Source organism: Megascapheus bottae, chromosome 24 (genome assembly GCF_031878675.1).
Source record: "Megascapheus bottae isolate mThoBot1 chromosome 24, mThoBot2.hap1, whole genome shotgun sequence".
In the NCBI taxonomy this organism is placed as follows: Eukaryota; Metazoa; Chordata; class Mammalia; order Rodentia; family Geomyidae; genus Megascapheus; species Megascapheus bottae.
The window spans coordinates 6,148,865-6,170,932 of NC_143532.1; the positions used below are offsets into that span (position 1 = coordinate 6,148,865).

Here is a 22,068-nt window from a genome sequence, read left to right on the forward strand (position 1 = left end):
ATCTGGAAAGAATTAGAAATTGGGAAGTGTGTGGTCATTCACCCACACAAAAACAGTAAGACACGGGAGTCATCCACTCTGAAATGAAGTCCTTTAAATCACCTGGGAAACTCTTCAAGATGCTCTGAGCTAGGAATTCTAATTTTTGAGGATGTGCCACAAAGAAATAATTCTCCCAGGGGAATTAAAAGGGGGAGACTTCATATTCAAAATGGACGGCAGCGAAGAAAAAGTAAACTGTCCAGAAACAGGGAAATGGGTCATGAAATGCTAGTATCACCCTTGGTTAAACTCCTTTGTAGCCACTGTCATTTAAAATGTATACAAGGGTATGTAAGAGGAAAGCTAAAGACTGTGTGTGTGTGTGTGTGTGTGTTTAATTTGGGGTAATACTGGGGTTTGATGTCAGCCTCTTATACTTGCTATGCAAGTGTTCTGCCACTTGAGCCACACCCCAGGTCCTTTTCACTTTTCATTATGTTTTAAACAGAACCTCATTTTCTGCCTGGACTAGCCTGGACCACAAATCACCTATTTGCACTTCTTGTAGAGATGAAAGGAGAGGCATATAGCGCTGTGACCAGCTTCATAATGGCTGAGGTGTTGTCTCATGACATTTTTTTAATCATATATTTTTTATTGTAATTAATAGAAGGGTTACATGATATTTGCCAGATAGAAGGGGCATTCATTCACATACATTGATACCCTTTCACATGTCTTGGTCCCCATTTCCCTCCCCCCCACCCCCACCCCTCATCTTGTTTTCCCCCCTTCCCTATCCAATTTCAAATAACCAAATACAAATATATCCGATATATCAGGTAACAAAGTGAGATACTGTAACAATATCTCATGACATTTTTGCAGGGATTGTGATTCTCCTGATCTTAACCTCCTCAGTAGCTGGAATTACAGGCATAAGCCACCATTCCCAGTCTTTCTTTGAGGTTTATCAATCTCTGTTGAGTATGTGTTGCTTTCTTACTAGAAGAAAATAATTATTTTCTACAGTCTGGAATTGGTCATTTTTTTTTCCAGAGAATAGGTTCCTGTTCTTGCTAGGTGCCAATGCCACAAACCACTTACTTTTGGAGGGGCGGGGGGCTCTCTGATATGCTAGGACAGTTCTAAAATGCTGTTATGAGCTATAGAAGCAAACAATCTTTGCCTGCCCCCATGGACTTGAAGACTTAACACTGTTGTCTTCTGGACAGTTCTAAATGTGAAAACTCTGAATGGACTTTGACTACAGGCAGAGGATCTACATGAACATGGTTTCCGTAGCTTTTGTGACTTTCCAGAGGGGACTTTATCTCCCCCCATGATCTCCCATCTGATCCCTGCACTCTGCTTCCTTCAAGACTGCCTAGTGGCTTGAGAAATGTTGACTGTTTGGAAAAACGGGACTATTTCCTTTCCTTTGGAATGGTCTTTTATATTCTAAATGGTCTCTGACACACAGCCATGATTTGCTAGAGCTGAGAAGTGCTGCTCAGACTCTCTTGACAAAGTATTAAATGCTGAAGGAAATTCAGCACGCCTTGACACTCCTTAGAAACAATACAAAAGCATGTACTCAAAAGCACATGCACACTGAGCCCAGGTAGCTTCTTTTTCTACCCATGCTGAAAAATGTTGTGGATCTTCCCCTCCCAACCAATCCCTAAGTAGACAAGTGAACACCCATTGTTGAACTGGCAATGAATCCAAATTAATTAATGAGAAGGACAGGAGGGGCACTGGGAAATCATAGAAAGAGGATCCATTCCACCCATCCACAGAATGCAGAGTGCACAGAAAGCATGCGGGGTACCCTGGTGTTGTGTGCCATGAAAATCACCAAGCAATCCTGTCCCCAGCCATGCAGAAGCCTTCAATACTTGTTTAAAAGAATATTTTGTGCTTTCTTGATTTCCCCATCCATGTAAGACATTTAATGCAATTGTGTGTGTGTGTGTGTGTGTGTGTGTGTGTGTTTATATAAAGTGATTTGGGTGAGTTGTATGAAACACATCATTTAAGAGGGGTTTGCTTTCACATCTTATTGCTTTAATCCTATTTCTTTAAATAAATGTCTCTTTCCATGCCAGGCATTGGTGTCTTACACCTGTCACTGTAACTACTCAGGAGGCTGAGATCTAAGGATCACATTTGAGAGGCAGTCTAGGCAAGAACGTATGGGAGATTCTCATTTCCAGTTAACCACCGAAATGGCTGGACGGGAAGTGATGGCTAGTTGAACGTTAACCTTGAGCACAAACACTCAGGGACAGCAAGTAGGCCCTAAGTTCAAGCCCTAAACACCACACACACACACACACACACACACACACACACACACACACACACACACACACACACACACACACACACACCTCTTCCAGGTCCAATGTGGAGGGATAGTTACCCTTCCAGGGAGACTGACACTCTGGATGAGCCTCTGTGTGTGTGTGTGTGTGTGTGTGTGTGTGTGTGTGTGTGTGTGTGTGTGTGTGTGTGTGTGTGTGTGTGTGAAGGAAACAAAGGCTTAGTTACAAGAAAGATCAGCTGAGAGATGAGTCCTGGGGAATGGAGTGGAACTGGGGAGGGCTGAGATTCAACCTTATTTTTGATTCTGAAATGCTTTTAGACAATCTGGACAAATTTTCATCACCACCACAGCTTTGAGCATTCATACTCCCTCCCTCCCATCCCTCCCTTCCTCCCTCCCCCCGTCATTGTCTAACATCGATGGTCTAGCAAACAAGGATTAAATGAACATGCAGCATTCACTGATCATCAGAGTTCCAAATATATCCTCCAGCCAATTTCATAGTCACAGACTTCCAAAGCAAAACCGCCAGGGAGTGTGGGGGGATTAAAGAAGGATGCTGCTTCTGGCTTTTTATGTTGTTTTACAGATTTCTCAGCATGCAGCATCCGGTGACCACACCACAGCTCTACAGGCCTCTGACACACTTGACTCTTTTAATCTCCTTTAGCCTCTCTTCCCAGATTCACATCATCCTCAGGACCATGAAAGAGCAAGAATTGAAACTGAAAAATGGCTCTGGGTTCACCTCCTTTCCCACCGAGTTCATTTGCTTATACACAGCCGAGAAAGCACGAAAAGGTGGAAAGTGGGAATTTTTTTCTTATACTGACTCCAAAGATGGAAAAGCCATGTTCCCTGAATAAAATTCCATGCACATATGGATCTTTTACTCTTTCAATCTTCCTTGTCAGTGAGGATCTCATTAGCTCAGTTTTATGCCAACAGCTCAAACAATATTTGCTATGGTGTGAGCTGCTCCTCAAAGGCTCATCATGTACTGGAGCCTTGGCCGACAGAGGATTGGGTCTGGACGGCTCTGACTCCATTCATACACTAATTCCTTGATGGATCCATGATATAATGGCATTGCAGGAAGGTGGTAGCAAACCGATGATGACACCCAGGTGTAAACAGTGTCCCAGGGGTGTGTCTTTGTCCCCTGCCTTTTCTTCCCTTCTCTCTGCTTCCTGACTGCCTCAGCCTGTCACCACCATCATGATTCTGTCTTCCCACACACCTACAGGCAACAGAGCGGGCTGGTATGCACTGTCACCTCTGGAGCTATGACACTGAATTAATGTTTCCTCCTTCAAGATGATTTTTTCCCCTCTATCTGTTTTTGTGGTTCTAGGGCTTGAACACCACAGTCACATGACTTGCTTGCCCAGTTGGAGCTCTACTGTGTGAGCCAGGTCTCCAGTTAAGCTTTTGCTAAGCACTAACAGACTTTTCTCTCCAGGCTGGGATGGGAACTACAGTCTTCTGGGTCTTGCCTCCTGAGCTGTTAAGGTGGCAGACACCAGCCCCAGCACCCAGCATGTTTTCTTGAAGGGGCTAAAAACCTAACCAGTAGTTTTCTACACATCCTGAAGCCGACCAGGTTGAAGCAATGTGTAATCTGAAAAGAAAAAACCTAACCAAAACCCAGCCTTTTCTAAAGCACACACAATTACCTGATCATGCCCGGGCTGGCTTTGAACCGTGACCCTCAGATCTTCTTATTTATTTATTGTAGTTAAATGAGCCAGCACAGGAATTGTAGTTTTCTGGCACAGGGCAGGGACTGTGTCCTGTGTACATCTTTCCGGTAGGGATGGGAGGGACAAACAGAAAATGAGGAAAGAGGAAACATGGTTCAAAAAGAACTGTGTTCATTACCTGATTTGTAACTGTAACTGCTCTGTGTATCAACTCTACAATAACAATAATTAATTAATTAACTAAAATGAATGAATGAGACAGGATGGAGCAGGCATCTCGTGCTTTGTGAATTTTCTCTCTGTGAAATCTTGCTCTGCCAATCCAGGGGCTGGGGGCACAGAGGGGGTGAAGGGTATTTCATCGTTGCTTTTTCTACTACAGTCATCCTCCTTCAGCCTTACACAGTCTCGCTTTAGCTCATGCTACTCCCTGAAGAACACGAGATGGGAGAAGGCGGCTCAAACCCACACAAGAACGTGTGAAAACCTCCACGGCCCATTCATCCTACCCCAGCCTCTGTGAAGCCGGGGAAGAGCGGGTGGTGAGGGTGGGTAGTGTTCAATTCCACACCCCACCTCTAATTCATTTCAGATCGGCTGCCTGGCAACACTGTCGCAGAACATTCTCACATTCCAGCTCCAGTCTCCATTTCTGTTAGTTGGAGAATGTTTTGTTTCAACTAATCAGCCCAGCATTCATGCAATCAAAACAGCAACCCAGGCTGGGTTCAGCGCTTATCCCTGAGGAGCCAGGAGCCTGGTGTGATCTGCCAGTCAAGGCGCACAAAGGACCCCCACACCCTTACTCCCGCCACAGGCACCTAGGATGCAGATGAAGCACTGCAGAATTGCAAAACACCACACACACACACACACACACACACACACACACACACACACACACACACACACACCTCCATAGGGACTTAAAGTCTTTTATTCACAGCCCACTAGTTTCTGTGACCGCCCCCTCCTTTCCCCACCTGCATAGGCTATAGTATAAGAGGCAAGACAGATGCCTCAGCATTGTTTATTTAGCTAAGGCTCTCTTGGAGAAGCAATAAACTAGATAGGAAGGGATGATGGATGGTTCTTGCCTTCTAAGAAACTTAATTTTAACTAACAGCCGTGCTAAACTCGTGAGTGAAAGAGAGCTTATCCCACTGACCAGACGTTAACTGGGAACTTATCTTGAGCTGGCTGTACATTTCTGAGCTCTGAGATAAATAAGGGAGTTCTCTGTACTCACAGAACTAATAGTGAGAAGGAAGAAGAAGATGGATAAAGTGGCTGGAAGCATCTCCTTCCTCTTTTGTTATAATTCGTGTGTGTGTGTGTGTGTGTGTGTGTGTCTGTGTGTGTGTGTGTATGCTTGTGCTTGCATTGGTATTTAGGTTTGAATTCAGGGTCTGGCCCTCCTCTCTGAGCTTCTGTACCCGAGGCCAACACTTTGCCACTTGACCCACAGCTCTGCTTCTGGCTCTTTGATGGTTAACTGGAGATAAGAATCTCATGGACTTTCCCACCCAGGTTGACTTTGAACCTTGATCTTCAGCCTTCTTCTATGTAAGCCACCAGCATCTGTGCCTTCCTGTTTAAACACCTCTATTTTCAGGCATGGAGCGCAGTGTTGGAAAACAGCTGGACGAGGTGGTCTTTCACTTTTCCATGGCAGTGGTCAGCCACATGTACCATGGGTAATGACTCTGCTCCCAGCAGGCCTTGGAGCCTGATAGTCCATGATGCATCAGAGCAAGACAGGGAGAGCAGAGTCAAGGAAAAGAGACAGAGGAGCAGAGGGAACAGCCAGAGAAGGAGAAGTGGAGTGGGGTCTACCGGTGGTTCTCAGATGAAGAGAAAGGACTTGAGGGCCAAGGATGTGCGCATTTGTGTCTGCAGGAAGGGAGAGGTTACATTCTCAGTTTCGGATGTGGATGAAAGTGCCATTAACTGGGATGTAATGGAGAAAAGCACAGCTCAGTGTCTGCATGAGTACTTAGCTTATTGAGCTCACCACATCACCTCTTGCTGGCCTCTGAGACCACAGCTGCCGGGCCTGCTGTGTGAGTTCCATACGGGAAGCCCTTTTCTCTTCAGCCAGTGAGCAAACGGCTTAATAACTGAGCTCTGTATCCTGAGGTTCCCCACTAACCCAAGGATATGGATTTCTTCCAAGTTCGTCTCTTGCTGGAGGAGATTCAGTCACATGCACCTGGCTCTCCTGTCTCCTGGCCTAGTTGGGTACCAAATCAATGGAGGTTTCCTAGGGTGATGAGAAGACTGAAGGAGTCTAATGTGTGCAGGATTTCAGCAGCTGGCATAAGCTGGGAGTCTAAACCTGGGGTTTCCCCAGGCACAGGGAATGGAGAAGGCTGGGGATTCAGATTTCTTCCCACATTTTCAGTCCCTGCAGAAGGCACAACCAATCACACTCCTGCTTCAGTAGTCACCTTTTCTAGTTTCTTAGGAAGGTAGATAGAATATTCTTGAACAGAATAGGAATCTCCTCCTTTCCAACTCATGTAAATCTTTTATGTGTGCTGGTATTGGGACTTGAACTCAGAGCTTCTAGCTCTTCCTTAGCTTTTGCACTTAAGGCTGGTGCTCTACCCCTTCGGTCACACCTCCCTCCACTTCCAGCTTTTTTTTCTCGTTAATTGGATATAACGTCTCAGACTTTTCTGGCTGGGCTGGTTTTGAACCACCTCATATCTCAGACTCCTATGTAGCTAGGGTTACAGGTGTGAACCACTAGAGATGAAAGCAGATTTTCTTACCTCTTGCCCTTATGGGACTGCAAACAAACCAAAATGTGACACAATTTTGGCTCATTCTTGGTGCTCCATTGACAAGTAGCTTTGTAATTGCAATGACTTAAAGTTGAATGACATCTCTGGGACTTTATCTCAGGGCCTAAGTCCCTTCACCAATTTTTTTTTAATTTTGCCACATTAAAAGTGATATAATGAAAGGCACAACTTTAATAAAAGCTAATCTCATTGTAATAATAAGCTCCAGTATCTCTTCCGTATACCTGTTACATCACGGAGTTCAAGATGCTTAGATGCCTCTCTTTATTTCTCTTTTCCCATTTCCCTCTTTTCTGCTTCCACTTCTGCCTCTGATCACCTAGGCATGAAGACAGCCTTAGATTTCCTCTAATCCCTTCCCCGACCCACCCCATCCTTCGGAACAGATTCTTAATGAATGAAGTTTGACATCCCAGGAGACTTGAGAATTCGGGGTTATATTTCAGAGTCTCCATGAAGCCAAGGAGACATATTACTCCATCTTCTCGCTTATCTAAATCTTTCACCATGAGAGGGGACTTTTCTGCCTGGGCTGGCTTTGAACCTCAATCCTCAGATCTCAGCCTCTTGAGTCGCTAGGATTATAGGCCTGAACCAGCGGTGCCTTGCAGATCCCTCACCTTTCAACATCCTCCAGCACAAAGACCTAGGATGGACAGATGAAGCAAGTGCTGCCACAAATTCCTCGGCACATCTCAGAAGTCCTCCACCCAACACTGGTGGACCATCCTGGGGTGGATTGATTGATTTGTTTGTTTCGTTTTGTCTGTCATGGGTTTGAATTCTGGGTCTGGACTCTGTTCCTGAGCTCTTTTTGCTCAAAGCTAGCACTCTACCACTTGAGCCACAGTGCTACTTCTGGCTTCCTGGTGGTTAATTGGAGACCAAAGTTTTACAGACTTTCCTGCCTAGGCTGGTTTTGAACCAGGAGCCTCAGATCTCAGCCTGTTGAGTAGCTAGGGTTACAAGTGTGAGTCATCAGCACCTGGCTTTGTAGTGGAATGCTGATATGAGGAAGACCCGTCTAAAACACAAGGATTATAATCAAGAGGAAGCAAACAATCTAGCACCCCCCCCACCCCCTGCCCATACACACCAAGTAAACCAATGAAAACTTCAGGAAAGGTAAATCCAAATCTCCTAAGCCCAACAAAACATTTAGAATAGCAGGGGAAAAAATAGTAGCCACTACTGTTTTGTGTGTGTGTGTGTGCGTGTGTGTGTGTGTGTGTGTGTGTGCGTGCGTGTGCGTGTGCGTGTGCGTGTGTGTGTGTGTGTGCGTGCGTGTGCGTGTGTGTGTGTGTGTGTGTGTGCACGCTGGGGCTTGAACTCTCACTCTTGCTTAGCGTTTGTGCTCTAGGTTAGGGCTCTACTGGTTAGCCACGCCTCCACTTCTGGCTTATGGGTGGTTTACTGGAGATAAGAGTCTCACAGACTTTCCTGCCTTGTCTGGCTTCAAATCACAATCCTCAGACCTCAGCTTCCTGAGATAAATGACTCTGTGGACGATTATTTTTTTTTTTGATGGCTACTTTTAACGAGTAATTTCTCATCCCTGTGGGCCTGTGCAGAGCTCATCAACATATCCAAGGAAGCACAACCATGAGGTATGGATGCTCAGGAAAGCACAAAACACTGAGGAGCAGTGGTCACACCTAAAGGCACTGATGCTGTAAGCAGGGGACAGCCATACCGATCCCTCTGGGAGGGAGAGAGCCATGCCAGCCTCGGGGACAGGGCCTGAGGGAAGCAGAGGACATGGAAGAATGTATCCAAGTGGAAATCAGGGTAGAAAACAGTCACGGAAATGGCTCTGAACCCAAGAATGTCTTCCAGAGATGGTTCTGGTATTTGCTCACAAGCTCTCTCCAAAAACCATCTGAAGAAACTCCTTGTATGATTTTTAAGTGAGGGAAAAAAAAAACACAAAGGTTAGAATCTTGGCACAAAGGAAAGGTCAGTAAGAATAACATCAGCCATCTCCCAGCTGTCCCCTTTTCTTTGATTTGGCCTGAAATTTTTCTTTACAATGAAGCCATGCCAACAAATTTAATAAGTACTTTTCTCTTTCCTCTTCTATTTTTTTTTTTCCAGTCCTGGGCTTGAGCTCAGGGCTTGAGCACTCTCCTTGGACTTTCTCAAGGCTAGAGCTCTACCACTTGAGCTCAGCACCACTTCCGGCTTTTTGCTATGTCTGTGGGGTACTGAGGAATTGAACCCAGGTCTTTGTGCATGCTAGGCAAGTACTCCACCACTAGGCCAAACTCCCGGCCCTCTCCTCTTCTATTTTTAAGCCATAGAAAAATTATTTCCAGCATTTAAAACTTGCAAATCACAGCTAGTAGTGGTGGCTCATGCCTATAATCCTAGCTACTCAGGAGGCTGAAATCTCAGGTTCAAAGCCAGCCCGGGCACTAAAGTCTGTGAGACTTTCATCTCCAATTAACCACCAGAAAACCCGAAGTGGCACTGTGGCTCAATGGGTAGGGCAGTAGACTTGAACTGAAGAGCTCAGGGACAGTGCCCAGGCCCAGAGATCAAGTCCTACAACCAACAAAAACAAAAACAAACAAAAACAAATCAACAATAACAACAAAAATCCCCTTGCAATTGTTCTTACAAATGGCTGAAACAAGGACAAGCAGATGGGAGTCTGGTACAGTGGAAAGTAGAGGATAATTCAACTGGCCTTTTATAATCACCTCAAGCAGGGTGGAAATGCTCATTTACTCTTTGTATTTCCAAAGACTTTCTATGCACACAGAATTTATATTATGGTGTTTTAAATTTTTTTTCCTGGGGTTTAAACTCAGGTCTTCAGTAAAATTACAGCTATTATTTTTGAGTAGCTATTAAAAATGCTAAGATATTAATTTTATTCCCACAGAAATCCATGTTCTAAGAGATTGTATTGTACATGCTTGCTACTTCTTACAAAGTATATTTCCAAAATTAGTTTAAAAAGCAAAAGTATGGGCCGAGAGTTTGGCCTAGTGGTTAAAGTGCTTGTCTAGCATGCATGAAGACCCGGGTTCGATTCCTCGGTACCACATACATAGAAAAAAGCCGGAAGTGGTGCTGAGGCTCAAGTGGTAGAGCTCTAGCCTTGAGAAAGTCCAAGGACAGTGCTCAGGCCCTGAGCCCAAAAAATAAATAAATAAATAAATAAATAAATAAATAAATAAAAAGCAAAAGTATGTGGGGTGTGTGTGTGAGAGTGAGAGTGTGTATGTGTGTGTGGGTACGTGTGTGTGTGCCAGAAGTAAGGCTTGAACTCAGAGCCTTTTGCCTTCACTTAGCTTTTCCTTTGCTCAAGGCTGGCTCTGCAACTTGAGCCACATTTCCATTTTCAGCAAAAAGCATTTTTTAAATCTTAAACTTAAAAGTAAAAACCAAAAGAAGTGATCAAAGCTAGAGCTGAAATTCAGCAGGGAAGATCATGTTTTCAATGTGCTTATTTAACAATACCTGTTGTAATTTATCCAGAACTTATAGATGAGGAAACTCTAATCCAGTGAGTAAATTTCTTGCCAAATTCTCCTTTACTATAAGGTGAGTCTGTGGAAAAATACAGGTGTCTATTAGGACCAATGATGTATCTGGTTGTTTTTTTTTCTTTTTCTAGTTCCAGGCTTTAAACTCCCAGCCTTCTACTTGCTCAGCTGCTGCTCTACCAGTTGAACCAGGTCTCCAGACTGGCTTTTTGCTGGTTATTTTAGAGATGAAGTTTTGTGAAGCTTTATGCTCAGTCTGGTGTGTGTGTGTGTGTGTGTGTGTGTGTGTGTGTGTGTGTGTGTGTGTGTGTGTGTTTATTTAAGTAGTGTTGGGCCTTAAACTCGGGGCCTGAACACTGTCTCTGAGATCTTTGGCTCAAAGCTAGTACGCTACCACTTGAGCTATGACCTTACTTCTGGGTTGCTTTGTTTGTTTGTTTGGTTGATTGGGGATAAGAGTCTCACAGACTTTGCTATCCAGGCTGGCTTCAAATCATGATCCTCAGATGTTAGCCTCCTAAGCAGCAGGGTTAAAGGCATGAGTCTGGCCTGGCTTCCAGACTGGCTTTGAACTGGAAATGTTCAAATCTCAGAGTGCTGTGTAGCTGGAAACATAGGCATGAGCTATAGACTCCCTTTCCTTGCTTGTTGGTGGTCTTGCACTCTACCACATGAGGTGACACTCTTCAAAGGACGTTTTTAAAGAAAGAAAATGCCACCCATTTGAAGTATTATACCACAAAACTTTGGGGTATGATCCTTTTGTTCCCTTGATGTCTTTATTTTTAAGTATTATTACCACTTTTGCTATATGTAGCTTGTTGAGGGCTTACATTTTTTTTACACTAACCATGATATTGTTTGGCATTTTGGTTTTAAATTTCATTTTACAACTTTTATTAGGTTAAAAGAAAAAATAACCTTAGTGATTAATTAGAAATAGTTGCTGAATGCAATCCAGTACTCTCATTATTGAGATAATTATATGATATTTTTATGGAAACGTGATGCAATATATAAATAACTCAGATCAGTATTGTCTCCTGTCATGTGCAGGTGAGGTTAATTACTGAGGTATAAATCATTCATTTCTTATTTCATTTATGGTCTCTGCTTTTTGTCTTTTTGTTTTCTGCTGAAGAAAAGATAGGGGGGAGAAAAGAAGAAGATATAATTTATGAGTGAGCAATGCCAATGGCTGAATCACAGCCTCTGTATCTGTGAGGCCTGTCTCTGTGGATTCAACCAGCCATGACTCAGAAATATTGGAAGAGCTGGGTGCAGTGGCTCACACCTGTAATCCTAGCTACTCAGAAGCCTGAGGTCTGAGGATCAAGGTTTAAAGCCAGCCTGGACACAAAAGGACCTGAGACTCATCTCTTAATTAACCTCTAGAAAACAGGAAGTGGGGCTTGGCTCCAGGGGTAGGGTGGTAGCCTTGAGCTGAAGAGCTCAGGGACAGTGCCCAGGCTGAGTTCAATCCCTATGACCCCAGCCCACATACACACACACACACACACACACACACACACACACACACACACACACACACACACACACTGTATCTATATCTATATCTATATAATACGACGAAACTTGTGTTTATACTGAAGCATACATGCAAGCATACATGTTTCCCTAGCATTATACCTTACATAGTTTAACAACCAATTACGTGCCATTTATATTATAGTAGGGATTACATGTAATCTGGAAATGATTTAAAGTATAGTGGAGGATTTGCATAGCTGTAGCATTTTCATATGAAGGACTCATGTATCTGTTTTTTTGCTATTCACAGTAGAGCCTGTTCCTCTTGGGTGTCCAGGGACAGCAATACAGAATTTGGTTTGTGTGTGGATGCATGTATATATGTTAGTCCTGTGGCTGAATTCAGGGTCTCATGCCCTTTTCTTCATAGACAGTGCTCTACTCATTGAGTCATGCTGCCAGTTCTGTTTTGTGCTGAGGTGAGGATCATATACTGTCTGCTCTTGATCACAGAGTAAGGCTTACTCTTCGTATCCCTATCCTCACCCAAACACATTCAGTGATTATACCTGTGACTATCCTGGGAAAGCTTCAGATGTGCCACAGTTTAGAAGAGAGGTGGAAAGGAAGAAAGAGACTGAAGTTGCAGCATTCTTACCCAGCATGCTGTTGACCCCCTGCACACTGCTTACATCATACTTTTGACCAGGCAGGAAGGCCAAAGTGATTCCATTTCACAGATGAGAAAGCTAGGCTTGAGAGGTAAGGCCACCTGTCTGTAAGGAGAGAAGGGGCTGAGACCACTAGGAAGACATACCCACTCTCAGGAGAGAGCCAGCTCTTATCTGTGTACCATCACCCAGGTCACTGAACCCTCAGTTTCCTCATCTGTAAAACAGCAAAAAGAATCGTTCCTCATTTCCAGGATTGCCAGGCATCTATCTGAGCTAATGCATATAGACTCTCTGTACCCTGCCTGCCTGCCTGCCTCCCGTTCCTTTGTCATTCAACCCACAGGTAGAAGCTTACTTAAATTTCATTAAATGACTAACTGGAGCCTGGCATTATTCTTCAACACCACCCCCAAAGAGCTAACGGTTTAGTAATCAGACAGGCTGGCTGGGGACAGAGAAAAGCAAACACCAGCCTGTGTTTATTGTGGGTGCTGTGAGGAGCTTCTGTTCCCCCAAAACAGCTCCACAAATGCCTTTGGCAAGGCTGGGTGGCACAAGGAAGGGACGGCAGAAAACTACTCCTCCACCTTCCCTGAAGTCCTAAGAGCTTTAGAACCGAGGTCGCTACCTCTCCCTCAGACAGGACCTTCCGATGCCCTTTGGTCCACAACCATTCTTTCCCTTTCTTCCTCTTTTTAGAGCAACTGGTGTGTGTTTGGAGTTTGGAGTTGTTTTGAATAGGGTGTGTGTGTGTGTGTGTGTGTGTGTGTGTGTGTAGTATGAATATATGTATAATCAAGCTACAACTCACATCATGGAGATACAAAAAAAAAGGAGCAATAGAAATTAAGGACCTCTGCATCAAAGAAGTGACAGCACTTGGGCAATGACCTTCACTGCAGCCCAGGCTAAGGGAGCTATACAAGGAAGGACATAAGTGATGTAATCGACTCCGAGGCATCCATGCCAGAATGCTAGCAGAGTCTGACTCCCTATCTTCCAAAAGAAGGATGAGCTCAGCTCCCAGACTGGAACTTTCTGAAGTGACCTCAACATTCTATCCTTGTCCTGGGCAAAGTCAGCATGCCATAGGTGGCTTCTTAACACGTGCCTAGGGTCAGATTTCTAATGTGACCAATTGTAACTAATTGAAATTTTAATAGCCACGTGTAATTACCAATCTCCTACTGGACAGGGAAGTCATAAACCTCTAGGTGTAAATAATAATGATAAAAAAATGCCACATATACCTTCAGGAGACGGCCTTGAAGATTATTAACCAGAACATGCATCCCCTTGGCTACCACAGAGTGGCAAAGGAGTGAAAGTGGTTGTAATTAGCCATGGTGGTGGCCCGTGTGCATCTCTGGAGTGACCATCCTCGGGGTCAAGGTGACCTTGGGAAACTGAGGAAATGAATGGTGCACTGATCCCCGATGTGAACTCAAAGCCCCCTAGCAGCACCTCCCCTTCTTGTGACTTCATTCATTCCATCTTTTTCTCACAGTACCTTTCGGGGAACTCCAACATCACCCCAATAATTTCTGCCTTTGCATCTCATCCTTTGAACGATCACTGAACAATCATCCTTTCTACAGTGTTCTCTCTCAGTTTCAAATCCAGCTGCAGTTGCAACCGATTCTCCAGAGTTAATTATCACTTGCTTCTCTCGCTGTTTCATACATTTTTATCTTGCTTCCCCAAACTAAATCATAGAGCTGGGGTGTGGCTCAAGTCATAGAGTGCCTGCATGGCAGGTCATCGGTTCAGGACTGCAAAAACAAAGCTAAATCATAAACTGGAGGGCAGGAAATATGTCTATGATTTCTGAGTATTGGCACATAGTAGGTACTCCACAAAGTTATAGTTAAGAATACTATTAGCACATAGTAGGTGGATCCAGAAAGTTAATAGTTGACAGAGACGTGTTATTTTGTCCCTTACCCCACTCTGTACTGCTTGTGTGCTTCACCTTTCCCCCAGGTTAATGCACAGCTGCACACTTGTATCTGGATGCAATCCTGAGGCCATGATACCCCTGCTCTGCTTGGTGTATTAAATTTACAGTAAAGTCAAAGACAGATGGCAAAAGGGAAACCTTAATAGCCCCTGATATTATTAAATCTTCCTGTTGGAGGACTGTAAGAGATTTTTCAGAATATTTTCTTTGAGTCCTTGTGGATTACCTGTTCCATAAATGGAGTTATAGAGCTGGTCGGAAAAGCAATTCTGAGCAATCATTTACCAACCGGGAGGGGGAAATGGTTATAGCCCGCCTTCTGAGGATCCCACGTAATGAGCTTGCTATCCTCTCCTCCTGCCACGAGAGCTGCGTGGGTTTGATAAATAGCCCCATTTGGCCCAACTGCAGCTCTAAGCAGATGTCTGTAAATACCACAGGAAAGAGCCCTCAGAAAGGGCCTGTAGACGCTTGTGTTGGCAAATAAGCTGTACCCCACTGTCTTCTTTCCAAAGAAAGTCTGCCTGCTCAAGGACTCTTTATTCCTCTGTGTTAAGTAGCTTGGCTTCTTGAAAGTCAGTAGTTGTTGACTAGGAGACTGTGCTTGTCCACCCACGGGACATGGGGTTTAATTGACACTGCTGGCATTAGGCTGATGCTGTGGCCTTTAGTGGCTGGAGGTCGAAGGTACTGCAAGCTCTCCCACAATGCACCTCACCCTCAACCAACTATTGTCTAGACCAAAGCCAGGTGGCTCCTGCCTGTAGGCCTAGTTACTCAGGAGGCGGAGATCTGAGGATCACAGTTCGAAGCCAGGTGGGCCTGGGCAGTCCATAAGACTTAGCTCCCATTAACCACCAAAAGCTGGAAGTGGAGACATGGCTCAAGGGGTAGAGCACCAGCCATGAGCAAAAAAAAGCTCAAGAGAGGGCAGGGGAACACTGAGTGGAGATGGAAGGAAGCTGATGGCAGCTGGAATCCTTATGCAGGGCAGCGAGAGCTTGCCTGGTGCTGTGGGGAGCACTGCCTGGCTCCTCCTGCTCAGCTCCCTTGGGAGACCGTCCTCAGCTCAGCCCCGGGCAGTGAAGGTAAGTCCTCTGCTGCCTTCCTCGTCCCGCTGCAGAGATCGGAGCTGCCCAGCAGGAAGCTCCCCGGTCTGCAATGCTGTTCTCATTCCTCAGTTAGGCTGAGGTCTCTCTCGAATAACCATCCATGGAGTCTGGGCAGAGGTTTGATCTCTTCCACATACATGAGTTAATCTTGTGAAGAGATGATTCCCAGCTTCCTCTCCTCTTTGGCCACTGAGAACTCCATGTAGCCCAGCTCCACCCCTGTTCTACAGAGATGCCATGGCGAATAACATATGGATGTCTGACTCATTAAATTAAAAATATTTTTATCTTGGCAATTACAGCAGAGAGCATATATTATTGCCTAATTTAATTAAACAGTGAGTACTGGCAAGAGGAACAAAAAAAGACTGGAAGGAAGCAAGGAGAAAAGTTAACCACATTAGCTTTCTCTGGGACATGGATATGTATTTATTTCCCCTTAAGTTCTTCATTAGTTTAGGAATCTCCTGTAATAATCACATATTTATTTTCTATTTCATTTATTTAGGAGCTGGTACCAGGGCTCAAACTCAGAGCCTTATTCTATTGGCTTTTCTTTTTTTTTTAAGCTCACAGCTGGCACTCTATCACCTGAACCAGATCTCAAGTCTGACATTTTGCTGGTTAGTTAGATTTGTCTGCTTGGGCTGGCTTTGAACCATGATGCTCAGATTTCATCCTTCTGGCTAGGTATGAACCATGGGTATCCGGCTGAACATACATTGATTTATTTATCTATTTATCTATTTGTGCTGGTCCTGGGGCTTGAACTCAGAATCTGGGCTCTGTCCTTGAGCTTTTGTGCTCAAGGTTAGCACTCTACAACTTTAGTTCTGGCTTTTCTGATGATGAGTTGGAGATAAGAATCCTGTATTTTCCTGCCTATCCTGGCTTTGAACCCTGATCCTCAGATCTCAGCCTTCTTTGTATCAAGGATTATAAGTATGAACCACCAAGGCTAGTTGTATATATTTATTTTATTATGTATGTGTGTGTGTGTGTGTGTGTGTGTGTTTATTTTTACTATTGCAGTATTAGGTCGACATAGAGAGGTATACTTTGAATCCCTTGATCCAAGCCTGGCTATATTTGATCATGGGAAAAAGAAGACTTTGATGAGGTATTTATATTTAGATAAAAAGACAACTCAGGGGGCCGGGAGTCTGGCCTAGTGGTTAAAGTGCTTGCCTAGCATGCACGAAGACCTGAGTTTGATTCCTCGGTACCACATACATAGCAAAAAGCCGGAAGTGGTGCTGAGGCTCAAGTGGTAGAGCTCTAGCCTTGAGAAAGTCCAAGGATAGAGTTCAGGCCCTGAGCTCAATCCCAGAACTGTCCAAAAAAAAAAAAAAAAGACAACTCAGGGTTGTGTATGTGCTTGGAGAAGCCATTCAATTTGGGCCAACTTAATCCAATTTCTAAAGATATTTGTGATGCCTCAAAGTCCAGAAAACACAAACATACAAAAGGCACCTCACCCGTGAAGAGACAAAAACAGCTGAACCCAAACACACCCACATGTTTAAAAATACTTCCCAGGAACTTCCTGACGTAGGAAGACTTCTCAGCGAGATGTCATGCCACTCAGAGCTCAGGACGCATCTTCCATCCAGTCTCACAAGAAGCCTCCCCAATCCCCTATCCCACATAAACCAATTCAAACAACTCATGATTTAGCACCTTTAGAGGTGATTCTGGGGTTTCTAGTCTTTTCACCAGCCAGGAATGCTTTCAAACACGACAACTTTCGGCAGATCCATGACCAAAGAGAGTCAATCCAACACCAGGCCCAACATTTGAGGAGGGATTACCATGCCCAACAAGATAGCGGATAACGTCTCCAAGGATTTAGCATGCACCTCACTTCCCCCTCTGAGCTCTTGTCCAGCCTGACAATCTCAGTCCCTCATAGACCAGGAGGAAGACGACAGGCACTTTGCTGTGCAGGGCTCATGGAACCAACACTGTGGAAGGGTACACGCTTTGAGCACAGCTCTGAACCCCATTAAGATGACTGTTCTATCCTCAGCTCTCTATCGTTGGAGGCGACAATCTTTAGGACACTCATTGCAAACAAACTAAGAGAAAAATCATGTAGTAAAGATGGCGTTGAACTAGCCAAATGGAAGACAGGAGGTGTGTTTGCAGGGGGATAGCCTTTCTCTTACCTCTTCTAGGGCCCATAAGGAGTCCACCACAGGCTTGATCTTCTTCTGGTTGTAGAGTGCCAGGAGTTTGTCCACTACCCCTCGAATGAGGCCTGCGCGGCCCTGTTTGAAGAGCAGGTTTAGAAGGGAGAAGCCCGCGATGACTTTATTCTCTTCGTATAGTTTGATGGGGTTCACTTTCTCCACCTGCCACCACTGGAAGAGAGACGGGTCCAGGTTACAGAGATTCCACCCAGGGCCAAGAGATCCCAGTGCCAGGAAAATAGGGGGTGACATCTAGATTGGGACTAGTTCTAAAGGAGCCACACATCTGGTCTGGAGCATCTTATCACAAAGCACAGGGAGGAATGATGAAGAAAATGACTTGTACAGTAGCCACAGCCCCTCAGTGAATGTTTGTAGAATTCATGTCACTGAGTCAACCATCCCTGCACAGTGGTGGCTGAGAGAATTCTACAATCCAGGCACTAGTGTCTCATGCCTGTAAAAACCCTAGCTACTCAGGAAGCTGAGATCGGAGGGTTGCAGTTCAAAGCCAGTGTAGGCAGAAAAGTCCAGGAGACTTTCATTGTCAATAAACCTGGAAGCAAGAATATGGCTCAAGTGGTAGAGTGCCAGCCTTGAGTTAAAAAGCTCAGGGACAGTGCCCAGGCCCTGAATTCGGGCCTCAGTACTGGTGTGTGTGTGCACATGAGCATAGACACACACACACACACACACACACACACACACACACACGCACACACACGCACACGCACGCACGCACGCACGCATGCACGCACATTCTAGAGCTGAAAAGCATTAATGATGTAATGAGTAAGTTAACGTAGGTAGGTACAGAGTCTGATGCATGCTGGACATGCTCTAAACACAAGCAACTAGTATACCTGATCATGAAATGCCAGCTTGGTGACAGTTGTAAGATACAGGATAATTTAAGACAGCTGAGTGAAAAATCTCTCTCTGCTTCTAAACATGCCTTTATCAAACAGACATAAAAGTCTTCTTCTATGGAAACCTTTCAGAGCAAAGCCATCACTCTTCTCCTTTGCCTTATCTTCCCATCTACTTATAACCAATCAAGGAGCATCAAACCAGGCCCAGAGCTGGAATGACCTCCAGCTTCAAGGTATAATGGTACCTGGCATGGGATAGAGAATTGTCTCTTCACCCTGGCTATCTTTTACAAATACCTTCACAGAGCCCCAGCTCACTGTCATGGTTTCGTTGGCATGGTGTGTTGAGACTGTGCATGAAGTGAAAATCTCCCTACAGCTGTGTGTCATTCGGAGCCAGTATGGCTCAGCAACAGTCCCCTGTGTATGTGGGGGGAGACAGAGTAGGGCCCAAGGGAGTTGAATTCTAAGTATGGACAGCTCTAGATGGGAAGCTGTGTAGATGCATAGTGGGAAGAAGGCTCAGGAATAAACCTTCTTGATCACAGGCAAAATAATCGCACATGAAGCCTGCATTTCTATTTCTAACTCAAGAGGATGGAGGCACAGCGAAGTCTTAGTCTTCATGCATTAATGCTAATTCTGTGTGTGTGTGTGTGTGTGCCGTGTATTTGTGTATTGAGGCTGGAACTTGGGACCTAGGTACTGCCTCTTAGCTTTTTAGCTTTACGACTTGAGCTACAGCTCTACTTCCATCTTTTTGGTGGTTATTTGGAGATAAGAGCCTCATGGATTCTTCTGCCTGGGCTGGCCTCAAACCATCCTCCTCATAGCTCAGCCTTCTGAATGACTAGAATTACAAGCATGAGATACCAGCACCTGGCTGGTGCTATCTCATTTTGGACTGTTGAAACAAATGCTTACATTCAAGCAATCTCTGTTGAAATCATGATAAAAATGTTTTCTCTTTTGCTTTTCCTGGACAGCATCACCTCTGTGCCTTTTCAAGGCACCAATATCCAAATGCTGGTCCAGCCATACACAATGAACTGGGCAGGAATGCAGACTTTATTGCAAATGGGTGATGCAAATAACAGACAACTGACCAGTTTTTAGATGGAGCTGACCACGTGCAGATCTCATGACCACATGTGGATACTTACTGATTTTGCAAAGCTGAAGAAACTCTTGGTCTCTCCAGTTACCATGTTGGATGAGCCTGCCAAGGAAAGATTCCCAAATCAAGCAATTGCTGATGAAGAATCAGTATCTCTCGTTACCACGCATGGGACCATGGCAGTTGTTTGGTACAGAATTGGCAGAAGCTTAAAAATGAGTTTAATGCAGTGTTGGGAAAGGTAAGGAATTAGAAATATGGAATCAGAGGTTGATTATAATGCTAAGGTGTTCCTGGGCCAAAGGGAAGTGACATTTCTCGTGATGACACTGCCATTGTTTTAGGAAAACCAGGTATGTGGCAAAAGATGATCTAAGTCAACATTTTAATAGACTGCCGAAATGCCAAAATGTCTCCTTGGTTCTGCTCTTTGGGGCTTTAGTATTGACATTCTCTAGTAAGCTCATTTGTGGATCTGAATTTGATTTCTGGGCAAGCAGATGAGAGACTCATTTGCATTAGTGGGTGAGGAATCTGAGTAGGGTGGTATTGATAGATGGAAAGATGAGGCTCAGAAAAAGTTAGATGAGGATAAAAACACACGCAGAAGCCTAAGAAATGGCATGACCACTGAGTCAAGTCCAAAGACCCTGGGGAAAGTGGGGGTGGGGGAAACCATTCGAGACCAAAAGTATGAGAAATCAGATTTTGTCAGCTAGAGCAAACAAGTTTCAAATGGAGATGGAGTTGAGAAAGAGTCTCTAGGATGCACAGAGTGAAAAGACGCCTTCGTGAGTTTTCTAAGGTGGGTGTGTGGATGATGAAAAGTTAGCAGTGCTGATGATTCACCAGTGATTTTCCAATGACTGTCACAACTTGCCCCTGAAAGAGTAGGGAGCAAATTCTTCTTAGAGAATAGTTATTTAATGAACAACAACAATGACAACAAAAGAAACCATGTGCTTTAAACTTGACTGTGTGCCTGCTTACGTTGTTGCCAATTAGTTAGTCACTATGTAGCTACGCAGTTAATCACTGCTCCACTTCAACAAGTGGCAATCATTAGCCACGACAGCATCGGCTTCCATTCCTGAGTCACCAACTCATCAATGCAACCAATTAGACAGTGGTGACACAAGCAAGTTGAAAGGTCGCTCAAATGATGTCATGGGGCAAAAAATAGAAATCCCGGTAATTGGTCAGTAAGGAGGAATCAATTGTCTATCCCCAGTTTGTTAGTCATATCCGACATCCGAACAATGCCCGCAGACTTCCTAGTACTCTTTTCAATAATTAATGTGTTCAATCCCAAGGAAAGCACACCTTCAGGATAGAAACCATCAAAACTCCCCAGAAATCAAATGGTAACTCATGCCCAGTGAGCACAATTCTTTTTCTGTTACAGTGATCTGATGATGGCAAAAAATGATATTTATAGCCATCAAATACCTCTTCTACAAGCTCTATAGCTAATAGCAGTTACTCAGAGTTAAGGCTCAATTTCTCTTGTGCCTGTAGTGTAGTGAGGTGCCAAGAATTTCAGGAACGCTATCAAATCACTCCGGTATTATTTCACTTTGGACTATGACATCTAGCCTTGTCTTTTCTGACACCATACAGGCTGATACACAACTGAGTTGCCTGCTAAGGATGGTGGACAAGGAAGAGAAGAGAAATGGGAGGCGCTAGAGTCTTGACTTTGCTTGAAAAATTGCTCCTGGTTGTTTTCATAAATGTTTTTCACACTCAAGCAAATAGAAGTATAGGAGACAGACAGGTGAGAGAAGACAGGAATAGACACAAGTGCAGAGATAGAAATAGGATTTGAGGGCCTAGCATGCACGAATACCCGGGTTCAATTCCTCAGTACCACATACACAGAAAAAGCAAGAAGTGGTGCTGTGGCTCAAGTGGTAGAGCGCTAGCCTTGAGAAAGCCCAAGGACAGTGCTCAGGCCCTGAGTTCAAGCCCAGGACTGGAAAAAAAAAAAAGAAGAATAAGAAATAGACTTGAATCCAGGGCTCACTTCTTCATTGGGACATTCAGAAGTAGGTTAGAAAAAGGGAGGTGTCTGTACTCAGCAACTTCATCATGTCTTGTGCCCTACCCACTGCCCCCATCCAATGGCTTCTTTCCTTCTAAGCCATTTCCACGTTCTAGAGTTCGAGTCCTTACATGGTTCTACCCATTCTCATTGACCACACTGGCTTTGCTCTGCTTTCACCCAAACAAATACCAGGATTAAATATCCCCAACCCTACACCCCAATGGATCAACATACCACTTCTGGTTTTGGAGCCAAGTAATCCCGGTGGGTCAGCCGGCCCCT

The 22,068-nt window shown here is 44.5% G+C and overlaps 1 protein-coding gene across 1 annotated transcript in view; it reads right to left on the reverse strand.

Moving 5' to 3' along the window:
* Positions 1 to 22,068, reverse strand: part of Vat1l (vesicle amine transport 1 like) — a 91,066-nt gene that overhangs the window by 15,376 nt on the left and 53,622 nt on the right. Inside the window, exons 6-7 of the mRNA XM_090357253.1 lie at positions 19,786 to 19,841; positions 17,727 to 17,921 (exon numbers count right to left, since the gene is read on the reverse strand). Coding sequence (XP_090213379.1) covers positions 17,727 to 17,921; positions 19,786 to 19,841 — 251 coding nt within the window. The remainder of the gene's footprint in view (positions 1 to 17,726; positions 17,922 to 19,785; positions 19,842 to 22,068) is intronic.